The sequence below is a fragment of the Mobula hypostoma genome, chromosome 8 (assembly GCF_963921235.1).
Source record: "Mobula hypostoma chromosome 8, sMobHyp1.1, whole genome shotgun sequence".
Classification (NCBI taxonomy): Eukaryota; Metazoa; Chordata; class Chondrichthyes; order Myliobatiformes; family Myliobatidae; genus Mobula; species Mobula hypostoma.
In genome coordinates, this window is record NC_086104.1 from 73843173 (window position 1) to 73862294 (window position 19122).

The following is a 19122-nucleotide window of genomic DNA, read 5'->3' on the forward strand; positions in this document are numbered from 1 at the left end:
TTCATCCTCAAAATATGCTTCAGTGAAATGTTTAAGAGCTGTTAGCCAGTTTAAAAGCTTGGTACCCTAGACTCAGCTACTCATTGGGGAAAATAGAAAAATGAGTGGGACAAAATGAGTTACTCTGCTGGAAGCCTGCATAGACTGAATGCCCTGTTTCTGTGTTCTAGGGAGCAGGTAACAACACTTCAAGATAGACTGAGTTATGGCTAGTTTTGCCTGTACAATTGGCAAGGTTGTGCATAAGAAAACACTATTGTTGTTTATTTTTAAATGTGTTCTTTGTCCTAAGTCCATATTACTGGACAATGCTTATTAGTCAACTATCAATTATTTTAATATAATTGATTTGGAATGCTGTTTCTCACACTAACAACCAATTTCTGCATAAAAAATAATTTAATTATGCTTAAAATAGTTTTTCATCAACAATTCATTTCATAGTAATGCATATACTTATTATGAAAATCCACTGATCTGAAATAGTAAATCTGTTCCCTGTATTCTCTTTCAACCAGCTGGATACAGTATTCCCCATTTTCTGTTTTTATTTCCAATTTATATGTGCCACAGTATATTGTCTTAGGCTATTTTCCAAAACCATTCTTTCTTTTCACTTCTGTGTGGTGTTGAATAATAATATTATTCATGTTCTGCCCTCCCTTATTTTTTTACTAGAACCTCAAGACTGGTAATTCTGTAACATACGTTTTCATGCAGAAAACACGCCAGTTTTATGTAAATTGAAGGGTCTAATGCAAAGGTTCCCAAACTTTTTTGGGTTACCGCCCCCTTGGCTCCAAAAACATATCCCCAGTGCCCCCCCCCCAACTTCCTGGCCATTACATAAGAATTTTGATTTACGATGCATGGTGAAAGCAAATAGGAACTGTAAGTTCAAAGCAGTGAGAAAAATTATTCAAACCTTTTTAAGCTATGTATAAGATTATTTCTTTACTTAGTTACAGTAAAAACAATTTTCATCAACAATTTTAGAGTGTATGTTAGTTGCCCAACTGTTCACTGCTTCATTGCTTTTTCGCCTTTCAATGAGATAGATGGACTTGGTGCAGTGATATCAGCTTCTCGACATCAGGCTGAATGCCACTCAGAAGGAGTTTCAGATCCTCATGTTCAGTAATGTGTTGCTTTGATAGAAGTTGGGCCACTGCAGTGATGTGTGAAAATCTTGTGTTTAAAGAGAAGATTGAGGTAAGATGATGAGGTGTAAACTGGTAGAAGATTGGAGGAGAAGTTGCTAAGGGGAAGATCTAACAGGTTATAAGAGATCTGTAGGCAAAACAGAAGGGGAGTGGAGCAGGAGTCAATCCTTAAAGATGTTAAGATAAAAATTGTATGGAATCATTTTCAGAGGAAAATAATCCATCTTTGAACCATCTTCACTGAGAGGAAACATATTGATCTTGCCAGCAATGCCCAGTTCATGAAAGGTATATAAATAAATAATTGTTAAAACACTTCTTGTTTGTTGGTGTCCTTCAGGGAAGGGAATTGGTTAACCTTACTACATCTAATCTACGTATGACTCCATATCCATTTGTGTGATCGACTCTTAAACTGCTTTCTCATTTCATTTGAAATTTGGACAATAAAATTTTGCCTTGTCTTTGGCCTCTTGAATTACTAAATGTGTATTTAATGTTTCAATAATATTTTAGTGTATGGATGTTGAGTTAATTACATATGTCATTGCATTACCATGTGATAAATGCACAATTCACTTAAAGTAAACTGGAATTTAGATCTGTATTCCTGGACTCCCATGTTTTCCCTACAATTAGTTTAATGTTTTGAAGTTACAAGACATAACAGGTGACTATCCCATCAGAATGGAAACTAAAATATGCATGATTAAAATAAAGAAACTACATCTAAATTAGAACATTTAAATAATCCCCAAAAGGTTACTTGTTTACTTATTTGCCCAAGAAAATGGCCTATGAAAAGTATTTCATTTCAAGTCCTAGCAGCTAATAAAAAAGGTGAGCTTAAGAAAATGGATTATGATATTATTCAAACAAGGAAATGCAGGAGTAATATTTGTATTTTAATTGTTTTATCTTGTAGCTCATATAATTTTATATCATTGAATTTCTATACATCTTCATGGTAAATATTTGCTTATGCATTCCAGCGGCTGAATCTAAGAAAATTGTGCTACTGTGCTCACTGCAAGAGAAAACTGTAACTCTCAATGCTACATTTCATCACTCAAAACGCATTCTGGCAGAATTTCTTTCCACATTTGCATTCCAAATAGTTAAGTCTCTGTTATACTGTGTAATATGTATTTCTCAAAGCTGCCAAGTGCAAATGTAATAAACATGCAAGATACCCTTTTCAACAATAATTTCTATTTATTGTTTGTCAGTTTTAAATTATGCTTATATGTAATTTCTGATACAAAGAGAGGTTCTTTTTTCTAGATATTTAGGTGCCTGGATGCTATTAAATCATATAAGTTTAAATTGTACCTTTTAAGTCACAAACATCCTTTGGAATTATTCCAAAATTGTGCCACTTCTGATTCAAAATTGAAAAAAAAAGCCTGGATTTTCTTGAGAAATTCTGGCAGCTATAAGTAACTGTAGTATTTCCATATATAGAAATCTCAAACTTCGTAAATATTCTCATCAATGGCTTGCAGACTATGGTCCAATGTTAGACTTCCTGGAGTCAAATAGCAGCGCACAAAGTTTCTTGTTTTGCAGAAGTTAAATGGAAATTCTGCCTGGTAAACAGCACCTGGTCAGAACAACACCGACTTTCAATGACTTCATTCATCCCAGTAGAAAGAGAGCAAGCTGATGGTTATATTTTTTTGAGTTGTTTGTTATTTTAAGAATTAAGTGCACTTACGAAATTAATAAACAATTCAAAAATACCAACCTTAGCTTGATTCCTTTCATGAAGTCAAAAAATTTAAAAGTCTATTGAATACTTTTTAATGCTTGAACTTCAAAGTATGCTTAACTTTTTAACAGTTTTGAATGTCTGTGAATGTCAGAGAAATAAAAAAAATGATAGAAATACGAATAGGTCAGACACCATCTGTGGAGGGAGGACAATATTCAAATTTCAGATCCAAACAATGCCAACCGTGGTTCACTTTTCCCAGATGCTGTCTGACATTCTGTGTACTTCCAGTGCTCTCCATTTTCATTTCAGATATCTAGTATCTTTTTAATATACAAGCTGTTTAACAACTTTAATATGTAGTTAAACTTGGGAGTATAATTTAGCCAGTGATCACTGATCATCCACAACCAGTTTCAGGGACCAGTCTGCTACAGGAAATTCTGATTCAGATGCGTAGAGACCTATTTTTTCCAGGATGCAAATGTCAAAGAACATCCATATAACATGAGTGGAAGAAAGTTTAAGGGAGATGTCAGAAGTAATTTTATTACACAGAGACTGGTGAGTGTCTGGAATGTACTACCAAGGATGGTGATGGAGGCTGATACAATAGGGGCATTTAAAAGACTCTAGATAGCCACATGGATCTCAGAAAACTGGAGGATTATAGGCTATGAGGCAGGGAAGGTTCAGATTGTTCATTAAGTAGGTTTATAAAGTTTGGCAAAACTTCGTGGGGTGAAAATTTGTGCTGTGCTGTTCTTGTTCTATTAGGTGATGAAGTTGAGATTTACACTGATTATAATAAGGCAATAATCACAAAAATGGATTGAGCCTAAATTCAATTATTCATTATGCAAAGTGATTATCCTGCCTGATTTACGCCAAAGAAACTGCATGGTGTTTTAGAAAAGCAAAAACAAAACCAGGTTTTCTACCCATTTTGCTCTACCATTAAGTTTGATTGAATAGGTTGAGAAATTGTGGAGACTTCATATTGGCACAAATCCAAGGCAGAGTGAATTATAGCATAATAAAGGCCATTTAGCCCATCAAATTTATGTTAGCTTTTGTGAAGAATAATTCATACTTTACATATACAGTATTGCAATAATTTAATTTTCTTCAGACATTATCCAATTCCCTTTTTGCAGGTCACTGTTGAATCACCAAACAGTGCAATACATTATATATCTTAACCACTAGTTACATAAAGTTCTTTCATGAGCACCTTAAAAATGTGCCTTATGGTCATTGTTGCTTCAACTAGTGGAAAAAAATGCTCTTTATTCCATTTAAACCATCTATGATTTTGAGTACTTCTAACAAATCCTCTCTTTGTCCTCCTTGTTTTAAGGAAAACAAGCCCAGATCCCCCAGCCTATCCACATGATCCCTCATCACTGGCACAAATTTAGTAAATCTCTTTTTCACTCTTTCCAAGAGCTTCATATCCTTTCCGATGTGCAATGCCTTGAACAGACACCATGCTCAACAAGTATTCAACGTTTATTTGTATTTTTCATATTCATGAGATAAGGCATTGCAGACAAAGTGGTTACTTTTAAAAAGTAAAGAGCTGGCAGTGGAGTGAAACTATTTGTCAATAGAGGACTATCTTCCTCACTCTATCAAAACTGATTTCCAGACCATTTCCTCTTCCAAGGTATTGTTCTGTCACATAGTTTGGCACCATCTAAAGATGTAATTACCTTATGGTCCATATACAGCTCCAGATTTTGATGAACACAATAATTAGGGCTACCACACAAACTTTTGGGCAAGTCATTAGTGGCTGCACTTAATTGTAATATCACCCCAGTTAAAAACAATCTTTGTTTCCAGCCCTGCAGCCGATTCAGAATTACCTTACCATATTACCCTTCCTGACACTCGTAGATTTTGTAGGGGCACACAGAATTAGTGTTCAAAATAACGTGTAATTTATTTTAAAATGGTGCACACCAGAAGACCAGCTAAAGCTGATCTACCTGAGCATGGATTAGGTACAGCTTTTATGTTCTCAGTTGACAAGATTACTAGAAAAACTACATTTTGATAACAGAATGGTGGCTACAGGACGACTTAAGTAACAGACTAGGTCCTGATTACAGAAGAAAATGTTTAACCACAGGTCAAACAGCACATCTAATTTTCTATTACAACCATGAGTGCATGCTAAAACATAATTAGTGAAGTTCCTGAAACTTAAGTATTGACACTGCAATGGTTCCATGTCTCAACTTTTGTCTTTGGTTGCCTGTTACCACATTAGCACAATCCACATCACTATTTAATGGACGTGGACTTGGAAAAAAGCTTGTGTTTCCCCCAGATATTGCAGCTACAACACTCCAGCCAGACATGGTTCTGTGGTCCACAACAGCCAAGCTGGCATATGTTGTGGAATTGACAGTACCATGGGAAGATGGTGTCGAAGAAGCTTATGAGAGGAAAAAGACCAAGTACTCTGAACTGGCAACTGAAGCTGCCCAGAATGGCTGGAAGACCAAGATTTTCCCTGTAGAAGTGGGATGCAGGGGATTCATTGCTACATCTACGACCAGTCTACTGAAGAAGATGAGGGTGAGGGGTCACTCCCTCCAACAAGCAATCAAGTCCTTGTCAAATGCAGCAGAAGAAAGTAGCAACTGGATTTGGATTAAAAGGAAAGACAACAACTGGGCTGCAAGATGAAGATAGGAGGGTATGGAACTGAGGGGGGTGTATCTGGGACGCCAGGTAGCACCATTGAGCCCTCTGGAGATGTCGTGGGCTTATCAACGAAATGTCAAAGAAGGAGGGTGCCCACCTGATGACCCAGATGACGTACCTACCCACCCCCCTTGTCACCACTCCAAACCCACTGCCAACATCGAGAGTGCCAACTTACCATAGGGATTGAAACATCAAGTCCTAGTAGCTCTACTCTACTCTACTATTAGCTCTCAGTATTTTTCCCCCGACAACACATTTAATATCAGTGACTGTTGTATAAATAGGTGTAACATAAATCAGAATTTCCTGGAGCATTTCAAATAGAATCTGGATGCAAAAGAGCTGTTTATGAAGTATTTTTCAACAACTCTTAAGCATGTTGGGCTGTGATTGATAATTGCGAAATTTCTTGTAACTTTTATACAGGACAATATTTTTTAGAGGATCATGATGTTCTAGGGACACACATTCATTTACAACGAGTCAGTTGTTGAAATTAACAATTAAAATGACACCCCTGCTCCCCCATTTCTTTTGGTATTTTCAATTAAATTAAACTTGGTTCAAGTTCTTTGGTTTCTTCAAGTTATCATGACTTATACGATATGTTTAGAGATGCTAATGTAAAGTGTTTGTTCTTCAATTTTGGCAAAGTACAGTCAAACATGTACAGTCAAGAACAGATGAACTAAAAGTTGTACTATCTAAAATAATATTCTTTGTTATATGGGTCATACCTTTAAGTTGTAGGATGAATATTTTATCCGTTGTTATGGAGTATTTCCTCCATAACAGTAACAAAATGCTTCCTATCTGCTGCATAAAAGTGAAACTCTATGTCCTTTTCCATTATTTATTTATTTAAAATTCTTCCGTTTGGATTTGTAACCAGATATTGACACCAGAATTGTGCTATTAATACTTCAGTTTTTCTTTTGTGATTGGAATAGACCTGAAATAGCAACTGGAATGCTACTCTGTGGAGCATTTTCTTCATATAATCATTCAATTGCATTATCTGCCCTGAAACAAACAGTATGCACCACCTTTAGTACTTTATACCCCATGAGCAACTTTGTCCTCATATGGAACTTTTCCTTTCCACAAAGGCCTAAATTTTACTGAAAATGTCTGAATTCACTTTGTGTTCTCAAATTATTTCTCGGAAGCTGAACAGAATTAAATTGAAGACAAAACTCATGTTTTAGTAAAATGAAAGTGTCTTGTTTAGATTTAGTAACTTCCAAGAATTTTACAGTTATAACTTTTGAAGGTGAAATAATGAATTGCTTTTTGAAATACCCAAATATTGAGTTGTAAATGTTCATTAAAATTCAGAATATCCTATCTAATTGAAATTAGGCACTTATGAAACTTCCTCTTTCCAATTTACAGAAGATATCTTCCAATTAGGATTTCTAAGAAAATTTTAATTGAGTTCCTGTAAAGCAAATTTATGACTTACTAATTACCGAGGAGGAAATAGCCATTGCCACATGTAGGAGACAGTCTATTACACAGGCTGCTTAGCATCTCAATTTATGTACATCTATAAAAATAAATACATTCTAAAATATGGATATATTATACTATAAAATACAACTACTCTATAAACATCCACAGCATAGTAAATTTTAAATTGTCTCATCCAGGCCTGAAGATGTAATTGCTGTGGCAGATTTCTTGCTCTAATGGGATAATGTCTTTCCTGACCAAGGAGATCACTCTACTTGGCAGATGAGAATTGTGGCGGTGAAACAATTGCAGGTTATGGAGCCCCCTGCGTGGTGGTTGTAGGAGTTGACTCTAGAAATGCAGGAAGTGGTTCTGACAGCTCTGAATACCTTTCTTCTGGACGCGTTGGCATCCAGAACAGTGCACGGCAAGCTGCTCAGTCTGCTGATCTATCCCAGGCCACTGGACAAAGCTTCAAGCCAACATTTTCATTCTGACCGTGTCTAGATGACCGGCTTGTAGCCCCTCCAACATTTTAGCTCTCAGCTTGAATGGTACGACGACTCCCAATCCCCACAAAAGGCAACCTTTGTCAAGTTCATCTTGGAGCTGATAAAAATGGGCGAACTGGAATTTCAACCATTTTGGGTAGTCGTGTAGACCTGAGACAGTGTGGGGTCTGTCTTGGTTTCCTTTGGATCATCTCTGCTGTAATAGGGAGACTTTCGATTTGCATTAGGGACAATACATCAAGAGGAGTATCCCCTTTTGTAAGTTTTTCAGGTGTTTCCTTTTCAAAGGGTAAATAGGACAATCTATCAGCATTTCCATGATTAATCATCCTGTTCAATTCGATCTTATAATTGTGTCCTCCAAGAAACAGAGCCCATCTCTGTATTCATGCTGCTGCTGTTGGTGGAACTCCCTTCTGTGGATTGAAAATGGACACCAGTGGTTGATGTCAGTAATGAGGGGCAAATTTTCCTATACAAGTACTGGTAGAAATGTTTTACACCCCAAACCAGACTCAAGGCTTCTCTGTCAATCTGTGCCTAATTTTTCTTTGCAGCGGTAAAGGAATATGATGCAAAGGCTATGGGGTGTTCACTACCATCACTCATAACATGTGATATGACTGTCCTAAACCATAAGGCCAGGTGTCACAGGTACTTCACTGGATGATAATGTGTGAGTATACTGTCTGACGTCACAATTTCCTTTGTCTTTTAGCAAGCCATCTCACACTGCTTTGTCCATTGCCATTTCTTCCTGATCTGCAGTAATGAGTTCAAAGGGTGAGGCACAATAGCCAGATTTACCAAGAACCTGGTATAGTAATTGACAAATCCTAAAAAGGACCGCAACTGTGACACTTCCTTTGGGCCATCTATCACTGCTTGAATTTAATCACCACACTTGTGTAATGCTTGTGTGTCAATGGTGTGACCACAGTAAAATGTGCTGGCTTAAAAGAATTCACACTTGTTGCACTGTGCCCTGAGCTCATAATTTTCTAATCTTTTTAATACTGTCTTGAGATTTTGGAGATGTTGTTTGTCATCCATCCATACTGGTAACAATAGTGTCATCCAGATTAACACTGAGTGCCTGAGCAGCCTTGCGGCACCTGATCCATAGCCTTCTGCCAGAGTGCAGATGCAGATTCTACCCCCAAAATAAGTCTATTATAGCGATAAAGCCCTTTGAGAGTGTTTATGGTGAAAAACACTTTGCACTCTTCTTCCATCTCCATCTGTAGGTAGGCCTCATCTAAATCAACTTTGCGGAAGTGTATTTCCCCCAGAAAGGTTGATAAAAGATATCTTCCATTTTGGGCAGAGGTAATTGATCAACTTTCAGTACTGGGTTGATAGTGACCTAAAAATCACCGGAGATCCTAATAGACCCATTCTTCTTGGCTTCTAAGTGCACAGGTGTTGCCCATGGGCTCCACTTAAACTTGGAAAAAATTCCTTCAAGTCACCATGCAATCTAGCTCAATGACTACTTTATCATAGATGGTATAAGAAACTGGAAGGGCTTTGTAGAATTTGGGTGTGGCATTTTCATTTAACACTCTTGATGTGTTTGAGTATTCCAGTACCAGTTGACTTTATTGCAAGGATATGGCATGCAAATAGTGGATGAATCGCCAATCAAGTTATAGTTGTCTCAGTCAATCATGACCCCACAATGTTGGCCCTCCTGTGTTTACCACATACAAACCCAATGTGACAAATTGGTTATTGTTTTTCACTGTTATGAATGTCATTACCACAGGAGTTATTTTTTCTCCAATACAAGTTCTTAGATATCTTCAGGCTACAATTCAATACCTTTGAAATGCTGTTCAAACTCATTTTGTGAAATAAATGAAAACAGCTGAGCCAGTGTCCAATTCCATTTTAATTAATTTGCCATTTACTTCTGGTATAAACCTTATTGCTCATCTATCATTAGTTTTCACATTTAAATCTTAAGGCTACTCAGTCCTGTGTCACTCTCATCTTTTTCAGATTTTTTATCAACAGCATGCAGATTAATGCACATTTTGAAACTGTAACTTGACTTTTTATCTTCTTCTCTTCCCTGTGCAGTGCATTTATTTTTGCCTGCTCAACATCCACTTTGTACTTTCCTTTTTTGCATTTTCTGCAAGTTTTCCCTTTAAATCTGCATTGGTCTGGTGTATGCGAGGCCTTGCCCCAGCAGTAACACGATTTATTCGATCAGGCAGGTTTCTGTTTAGACGTTGCAATTATGTTCATGCTCAACTTCGTTCCTGACTGCAACCTAGTTGCATGTGTCTGCTGTTTCCATTGATAGTGATTTCAACTGCTCTTTTAAATGTGAATTGTGCTTCAGGTAGGAGCCATTTTTGAATGCTTTCTTGTAAGATTCCACAAACTAAATGATCTCTCAGTGTATCATTAAACTCATCACTAAAGTGACAATGCTCAGACAATCTCTGCAATTCAGTCACATCTGCTGAAATGGACTCCCTTTCCTTTTGATTCTGCTTCTGAAACCTAAATCCTCTGCAATCAAAAATGGTTCTGATTCTAAATGTTCCCATATTACTTTCACGATATCAGTAAAGCTCATTTCAGCTGGTCTGGTTGGAGCTGTCGAATTTCAAAGGAAACAGTATGACTTTCCACCTAATGTACTCAACAAAACTGGCACTCGCTTTTTACTGGATATTTCATTTGCTTAAAAATACTGCTCAATTCGCTCAATATACAATAACCTGCTACCTTTTCTGCAATGGAACATGTCTACTTTTCTACATAACCATCCATTTCTGCTTTTTAAAAATCAATTATTTATGATTATCACTTGATACACGACATTTATGAACTCATGAATCTCATCCATTTTATGCCTCTTTTCTTCTTAACTTGACCATTTCTGTCCCTTCCTGAAGAAGCACGTGCTTTGATTTTTTTTTTGAAAACTTAACGTCTCACTGCACTTTTTTAAAAACTCTAATGCCTTGCTGCGCTTCAACGGGTAGGTAGTCATTTCAGTTTCTTTTGAAACTTCCTCATTGCCACTGTTACGTTTGTAAATCCAAAACACAAAACTAATTGAAAGAAAAACACAGAGATGAGAATAACATGTACTGTAGTTTTGTTTTTACTTCTAGTGAGGCACATTCATATGACATGGTGGAGTAACGACGTATACCATTCACATATTTTTACATATAACCCATAATGAATTATTTACATTATTTAAAAAATGTTTAATCAAAAATATATTTACAATATTACTGAAATATACAACAGAAAGATCTTAAATTCTGTTGCTATCACTGGCTGTCACATGAGTATGTAGTAGATATATGCTGGAATAGCCTTCTGCTCTCAACTCATACACAGCATCATAGAAACAAGAACCATGGCTGCAAATATTACAGTCAAAATTCTGTGATTTAAACACAGATTATACTTACTATTTGTGGACAATCTTTATGCATTAAGTGCAATTTTACAGCTAGAACAGAAACATCTCAAAGCAATAATTCCACCTCTTACAAGGCGTTTCAAGAACTCTCCCAAAACATTCAAAAGCCAGATATTCTCCCGTAATTTATTTGCAGAAGCCCTTCAAACCACTTAGAAAAGGAGAAGTTACTCATTGATTTCGCAACCCAACAGAACATCAATTCATCTGTTGACACCAAATGATATAACCAGCTTTTACACAGCTGAGATAGTATTTTTAACAAGGCAGCTGTTTACTATTTTCAGAAGATGCCAATTCCTGATTTGGTTTTGAAAGTATTTCACATTATTGTCACCATGCAAAAAAGGAAATCTGTTTGAAATGCACACAAATCTTTACAGCACCTTTCCCATCAGTAATAGTAGGGAAGAAATTGGACCAGGGAGTTGAAGAAATTACCCTTTATCCAATACTGCAGGACAATGGAAATCTGGAAATACAAAGTGAGGGTGTATCAAAATCACTCCACAAGGTCAAGTTTAACATTTCCTCAATGAAGCCTAACGGTCCCATTCTTCTTTAAATCTACAACATGCTCTTCATCCACACTTTAGTTCTTTTGAACTCACCTGCTCAAAGGGATAATTTACAATAGTGAACTGCCAGTATATATTTGTACCAAAGCACCCAGCAGAAACCCACATGGTCACCGTGAGAACATGTAAACTCTGCACTGGTCTAGACTTCAGAATCAGAATCAGGTTTATTTTCACCGGCATGTGACGTGAAATTTGTTAATTTAGCAGCAGCAGTTCAATGTAATACATAATCTAGCAGAGAAAAAAAAAAGTAAATCAATTACATATACTATATTGAAAAGATTAAAAAAACATGCAAAAACAGAAATACTGTATATTAAAAAAAGTGAGGTAGTGTCCAAAGATTCAATGTCCATTTATGAATCAGATGGCAGAGGGGAAGAAGCTGTTCCTGAATCACTGAGTATGTGCCTTCAAGATTCTGTACCTCCTTCCTGATGGTAACAGTGAGAAAAGGGCACACCCTGGGTGCTGGAGGTCCTTAATAATAGACGCTGCCTTTCTGAGACACTGCTCCCTGAAGATGTCCTGGACACTTTATAGGCAAGTACCCAAGATTCAGTGGGAGGCGAGCGCACGGCGCACGACTGAAAACACCGACGCCATCGATGCAGAAGCTCTCCTCGGAGCGAGCGGGCGAACAACCGTCACATCCCTGCTACTGTTAGCCATGTAATCCAGTACAACCTGTTCATGGTCGAGTGGTCGGCGACTAAACCGGCTCCCCCACCGGACTCAGTCTGGTGAGGAGGGTGTGAGGACACACAGCAGGACTAAAAAACAAGACCTGACAAAGGGCGGATGAGCTCCCTGTGAGCCAACGGCCATCTTCTGTGGAAGAGATTAAAGCCTCACCACGTATCTCCCTCTTAGGAATCGTATGCTATGCACTTAGAAGAGACATGCGTTATGCAGATGAACCTGGGCCCCTTGCGAGCAATTCTGCTGTACATAGCCACAAGGAAGAAGATAACGACCTTGGGAATTGTAGGCCTGTTGGGAATGAAGGCGGCACACCAAATCTGAAAGGACGTGTGGCACTGGCTGATGAAAGACTAAAAACTAGGGAGAGTATCTTACGGATAGGGACATGGAATGTTCGAACAATGTATCAAGTGGGGAAGCTTGATAATGCAATTCTCGAGATATCTCGAATGAAGCTGTATCTCCCTGTGCAACTGCATCCTCGATTTCCTCACTGGCAGATCCCAGTTAGTATCGATGGATACCAATACTTCCTCCAGACTCACCATCAGCACAGGTCCATCTCAGGGTTGTGTACTGCTCTGCTCATTTTATACCTACAATTGTGAGGCTAAGTACAGCTCCAATGCGGTATTTAAACAATACAAAGCATTTGCAAAAAAGCATACAACAGGAATTCTGCAGATGCTGGAAATTCAAGCAACACACATCAAAGTTGCTGGTGAACGCAGAAAAAGCATAATCAGATTAAATTTGTGGGAAGTAAATGACATATTGAGTATCATCATGAGGAAATCTGCAGATGCTGGAAATTCAAGCAACACACACAAAATGCTGGTGGAACGCAGCAGGCCAGGCAGCATCTATAGGAAGAGGTACAGTCGATGTTTCAGGCCGAGACCGTTCGTCAGGACTAACTGTAAGAGATTTGAAAGAGGGAGGGGGAGGGGGAGATCCGAAATGATAGGAAAAGACAGGAGGGGGAGGGATGAAGCTAAGAGCTGGGAAGTTGATTGGCAAAAAGGATACAGCGCTGGAGACATGGGAGAAAGAAAGGGGGAGGAGAGCGCCGGAGGAAGATGGAGAGCAGGCAGGGAATGACTGTGAGAGGGAAAGAGAGAGAAAAAGGGGGGGGGAATAATAAATGAATAAATAAAATAACGGATGGGGTACAAAGGGGAGGTGGGGCACTAGCGGAAGTTAGAGAAGTCAACGGTCATGCCATCAGGTTGGAGGCTACCCAGACGGAATATAAGGTGTTGTTCCTCCAACCTGAGTGTGGCTTCATCTCAACAGTAGAGGAGGCCGTGGATTGACATATCAGAATGGGAATGGGATGTGGAATTAAAATGTGTGGCCACTGGGAGATCCTGCTTCCTCTGGCGGACAGAGCGTAGGTGTTCAGCAAAGCAGTCTCCCAGTCTGCGTCGGGTCTCGCCAATATATAGAAGACCACATCGGGAGCACTGGACGCAGTATATCACCCCAGCCAACTCACAGGTGAAGTGTCGCCCCATTTCACATGATCGTCCCCCTTCTCCAGCTTTGTTTCCCTTTAGCCAATCAACTTCCCAGCTCTTAGCTTCATCCTACCCCACCTGTCTTCTCCTATCATTTCAAATCTCTTACTATCTCTTCTTTCAGTTCGTCCTGACGAAGGGTCTCAGCCCGAAACGTCAACTGCACCTCTTCCTATGCTGCCTGGCCTGCTGTGTTCTACAAGCATTTTGTGTGTGTTGTATGGAGTATCATAGGGAAATAGGAGTCGTGCAACGTGACGGCGAAAAACTGATAAAATAAGCTTTATCAAACATTTAGAAAAGGAAATTCAAAGCTGAAATCCCTACATTTTTGGAAACTATTGAGATCATGGAATATACCATCAGGAGGGGAAATAGACAAGGTTAAGAATTATTCGTGAAGCTAAATGCGGGGCAGCACACACAAAAATGCTGGAAGAACACAGCAAGTCAGGCAACATCTGTGGCCCGACGCGTCGGCTGTTTACTCTTTTTCATAGATGGTGCCTAACCTGCTGTGCTCTTCCAGCATTTTGTGTGTGTTGCTTGGATTTCCAAGATCTGCAAATATTAAAACCGCAAACACGAGGAAATCTGCAGATGCTGGAAATTCAAGCAACACACATAAAAGTTGCTGGTGAACGCAGCAGGCCAGGCAGCATCGCTAGGAAGAGGTACAGTCGACGTTTCGGGCCGAGACCCTTCATCCTAGAGCTGCTGCCTGGCCTGCTGCGTTCACCAGCAACTTTTAAGTGTGTTATCTGCAAATTTTCTCGTGTTTGCATTCGGGGCAGACTCTGTGCCGCGCATCACTCTGAGCAAAAATAATCTGCCAACAGTTCGTTATAAACTTGGTACAAAGTTTGCGTTTCTTTACAAACGGAGTACTTTATGTCATCTAACAGCTCGAACTCCTTCCTGGCAATTTTAAAACTATAACCACGGACCTATAGCAGTGCCAACACTCCCTACCGCTTTGACATTCAGTGCCCCCACGCAGCGGCTGAGCTCTCTGGAGAAAGAGGGGGCGGTACACAAGAATGCCTCGGTCTCCGGGCAGGATGGATCTCAATGGCCGCTTCTCCCGTCAAGCATCCCCGCACGATCCAATACAAGGAGAGTGGGCGGGAACGTGCTGCAGTGTTTTGAGCCTCGGAGGGCCCGGTAGGCAATTCAGTTTGATCTTGATGGAATTGGTGGTATTGACAATGACACCCCGGTGATGGTGACAGCGGCCGGAGTTGTGAGGAAAGTCTTAAATGTCCGTGGAGAGCTCGGGCGGAGGCCAGATCGTCCATCGCACCACGAGCCGACGGTTGTAAACAAACAAGCTTTTGGCGAAGGCACCATAAAAGGCGGAAGTGATGAATCATGGCCTCGGTGAAGGTGGCGGTACGGCTGAGACCAATGAACCTGAGGTAAACGACCCGCAGAATATTCTGGACCCGCGCCAGTGGTCTCAGTTAGAAGGGACAGGACAACAAAACTTTCTAACGTCCAAGACGCTTGGGTGGTAATTAAAAACAAGACGCAACCCTATACGTTTGCCAGCCTGCAGGACGTTAATGAGCTATTAACAGATGTTTCGCTTAGATTTATTACACTTCTGATTGTACAGCATTCCTTGAATGTACCCCTTTTGATCAAACTTTTCATCACCTGTCCTGTTATATCCTTGTGAAGGCAAAACAGATTTAAAACTGATCTAGAACACGTGGTAAATAGTAAGTCAGTCGGCGTAAACGGAAAGGAATTTAGCATTTCAGATCGATCACCTGTTTTAATTATTTTCTTTGCCACCTTTTCTGTCGAACAGACTTTGTTTAGGCTTTGCTATATTAAAATCTTTGCTCATGCGTCCCCATCTGTACTTTTTGCGTGTTCCTTAAAATGACAATAGTTTACAGTTGAGTGCCTTTCATGTAATAGTAACCATGGTTTTGGGAGCTCAAGAGTCAGTGGATGGGGATTGCCTTCCAGCGCTGAAGACTCGTGACTCTGATCGACACTATAGATAGGATATGTACTTTCCGAGATTGATATAAAATAATTAAAAATACTTTAAAAAAGAGCTGGAGAGTTGTCAACTGTACCTTGGCGTTCAATCATTATCAAATTAATGTTATTTGTTGAGAAAAAACAAGATGCTGGAGGAACTCTGTGGGTCAGGCAGCATCTGTGGAGAGAAATGGACAGCTAACATTTTAGTCTGTGACCTTTCGGGGTTTCAGACTGAAGTGTTGACTGTCCATTTCCATGCACAGATGCCTGCTGAGTTCCTGCAGCATTTTTGTTTTTAACTCCAGATTCAAGCATCTTATAGGTAGTGTTGGTCTTTACTCTGTACCAATGTAGGTGTGACTATAGTTTAAGTGTTTTCCCATGTGTAGTTCGCCTGTGGATTGTAATGCATAGGAGCAGAATTAGGACATTTGGCCCATCGAGCCTGCTTTGGCCTTTCAATCAGGCTGATTTATTATTCCTCTCAACTCTGTTCTCCTGCTTTCTCCCTATAACCTTTAATGCTCTTATTAATCAAAAACATATCAACCTCTACATTAAATATACCCAATGATTGGCCTCCATAGTTGTCTGTGGCAATGAACTCCTCAGATTCACTGCCCTCTAGCTGAAGAAATTCCTTCTTATCGCTGTTCTAAAGGGACACCACTGCATTCTGAGGTTGTACCCTCGAGACCAAGACTCTCCCACTAATGGATACATCCTTTTCACCTCCACTGTCTCTTGGCTTTTCACTATTCACTATTTGGGAGATTTCAATGAAATAATCCTCATTCTAATAAAACTCAGTGAGTACTCTCCCAGAGTCATCAAATGCTCTTCATGCATGAGCCCTTTCATTTCTGAGATAATCCACGTATACCTTCTGTGGACCCTCTACAACATGAGCACATACTTTCTTAGATAAAGGGTCCAAAACTGCTCACAATACTCCAAATGTGGTCTGATCAGTGCCTTATAAAGATACGAGCAGAGGTCTATATGTGATATATGTTATGAATGAAGTGTCATCAAAGGAGAATAATGAAATAAAATTTGACACTGAGCCATGTGAAGAATTGACCAAGCTCTTGGTCAAAGAAAGAAGGTGAAGGTGCATTTTGCAGGAAGAAATTTACATCACTAAAAGAGACTACTTGGCTCATTGTGTCTATGCTGTTGAAAATCAACTTTTAAACTAATCTTACTTATCAGCTCTTGGTGAGCGGCCCTGCATTTTATGCCTTTTTGTGTGCTTTATAAATCTCTCCTTGAGGTAGTGCAGGGGTTTGTAACCTGGTGTCCATGGATCCTTCGCTTAATGGTAAGGGTCTATGGCATAAAAAAGGTTGGGAACGCCTCACAGTGAGTTCCAGGCACAAATGACTCATTAAGTGAAATGATCTTAATGTATTTCTTCTTTAAGCCTTCTACCTATTGACTTAAATCTGTGCTCCTTAATTATTAACCATTCTGCTAAGGGAAGCAAGTTCTTGCACCTGCAACCTATATATTCTCCCCTCTATGTCTTAAGCAGTGTTTTAGTAGGAAAATAAGAGGGAGTTGTCTAGTTCGTTCAATGTGGGCAGGATCATTGATGAAACAGTAAAAGGTTATGGCTCAGAGAGGTTTCAGTCAGGAGAGGTGAAGGCTGTAGGTCGATTTTTTTTTTTGCGTGCATCCGTGCGTGTGTGATGTCTTTTTCATGCCTTTACAAGGCGCGGAGTGAGAGAGAGAGAGACTGTGTGGTGGGCCACTCCTCACACAGACATTTCGCAGTATTTTTCCCTTTATTTTACGAGGTCGAGTTGCGATCTTGACACTCAACCCAGCACAGATGGAAAGCGTACTCGGGAGAGGACCCGACTGGGTTCAAACCCAGGAACCTCTGTTCCAGAATCTGGCGCTGATGTCTTTGTGCCATCAGCCGGCCCTGTAGATCAGTTTTTTTTTAAATTTTTTTCTTATTGCACAGTTAGAGCAGTGGAGATGCCAGGCAGGATAGTGGAATGCTTCTATTGAGGTCTGTGGGAAGGCAGAGAGACCCTCAGTGTCCCTAACGACCACAACAGCATGAAGTGCATCCAGCTGCAACTTCTTTCAGGATGTGTTAAGGAATTGGAGCAAGAATTGGATGACCCAGGGTTTGATCGACAGGACTTACAGGAATGTAGTTACACCAAAGGTGCAGGACACAGGTAAACTGGGTGACCATCAGGAGGGGGAAAGGACATAGGCAGTTACTGAAGAGTACCCCTATGACCATTCCCCTCAACAACAGATATACCACTTTGGATACTGTTAGAGAACGTAGCAGAGGAAAGCCACAGAGGTCAGGTCACTGGCACTGAGTCTGGCTCCGTGGCTCCGAAAGGGAGGTGGGAGAAGAAGACTGCGAAAGTGGTTTGGGATTCCATAGTTAGAGGAGCAGTCTAGAGAATCAATGGACATGACACTTAGATGACATGTTGACTTCCAGGTGCCAGGGTCAAGGATAATTTCTCAGATTGGGTCCACGGCATTCTAAAGGGGGAGGGTGAGCAGCTGGAAGTCGTGGTACGTATTGGTACTGTACCATATAACCTACTGTATAATATAGGACTCCTTTAAGTTGTACTAATACATGGTATTGAGCATGCGCTATTAGGTGCGTATTGATCTCTATATATGTGTTCAGTTTGAATTCCGTAAGTTAAAGCCCCTGTTAACTTAGGCTACGTCCACACTATGCTGGATAATTTTGAAAACGCCGGTTTTGAGTAAAAACGATAGGCGTCCACACTAAGCGTTTTTCAAAATATCTCTGTCCACATTAGATGGATATTTGGGCGAATCTACTGGGCATGCGCAGGATACACAGAAAACAAGCGGAGGAAATGGTATACTTGGTGCTCGTTTGTCCAGTTACAGAGTAGAAAAACTTAAAAGGAATTGCTCTTGGCTCTCGCGCAGGAGGACTTAAAACTTTAAAAAAAACAAATACTGGAGCGTATGGAGGCAACCGATAGGGAGTTCACGGACAGTATGACCCGGCTGACGACGAACATTGAAAAACTGACTAACTCTGTTGTATTAATAAAGCACCTTGTTAAATGTATAAAACATGTCTGCATCAGCGTTATCTTGTATTCCCATACAATGTTACATTAGGCTGTTACACATCTATTGTCAGAGAAGTACTTGCATAAATAGGTAAACCACCTTCATACAAGCAAGGACAGAAAACAGGGCAAAGTGAGTATACTTATTTATTCAGTAAGCTAAGGGTCAAAGTATTTGGTGAATACATTTCT

General features: G+C 39.7%; 1 protein-coding gene across 2 annotated transcripts in view; it reads left to right on the top strand.

Moving 5' to 3' along the window:
• The first annotated feature begins 14978 nt into the window (after window positions 1-14978).
• The window catches only part of kif16ba (kinesin family member 16Ba), a 180748-nt gene continuing 176604 nt past the window's right edge, over window positions 14979-19122 (top strand). For both annotated transcript variants that reach the window (XM_063056132.1, XM_063056133.1), the window contains exon 1: window positions 14979-15246. In XM_063056132.1, coding sequence (XP_062912202.1) covers window positions 15200-15246 — 47 coding nt within the window. In that variant the 5' untranslated portion in view covers window positions 14979-15199. The remainder of the gene's footprint in view (window positions 15247-19122) is intronic.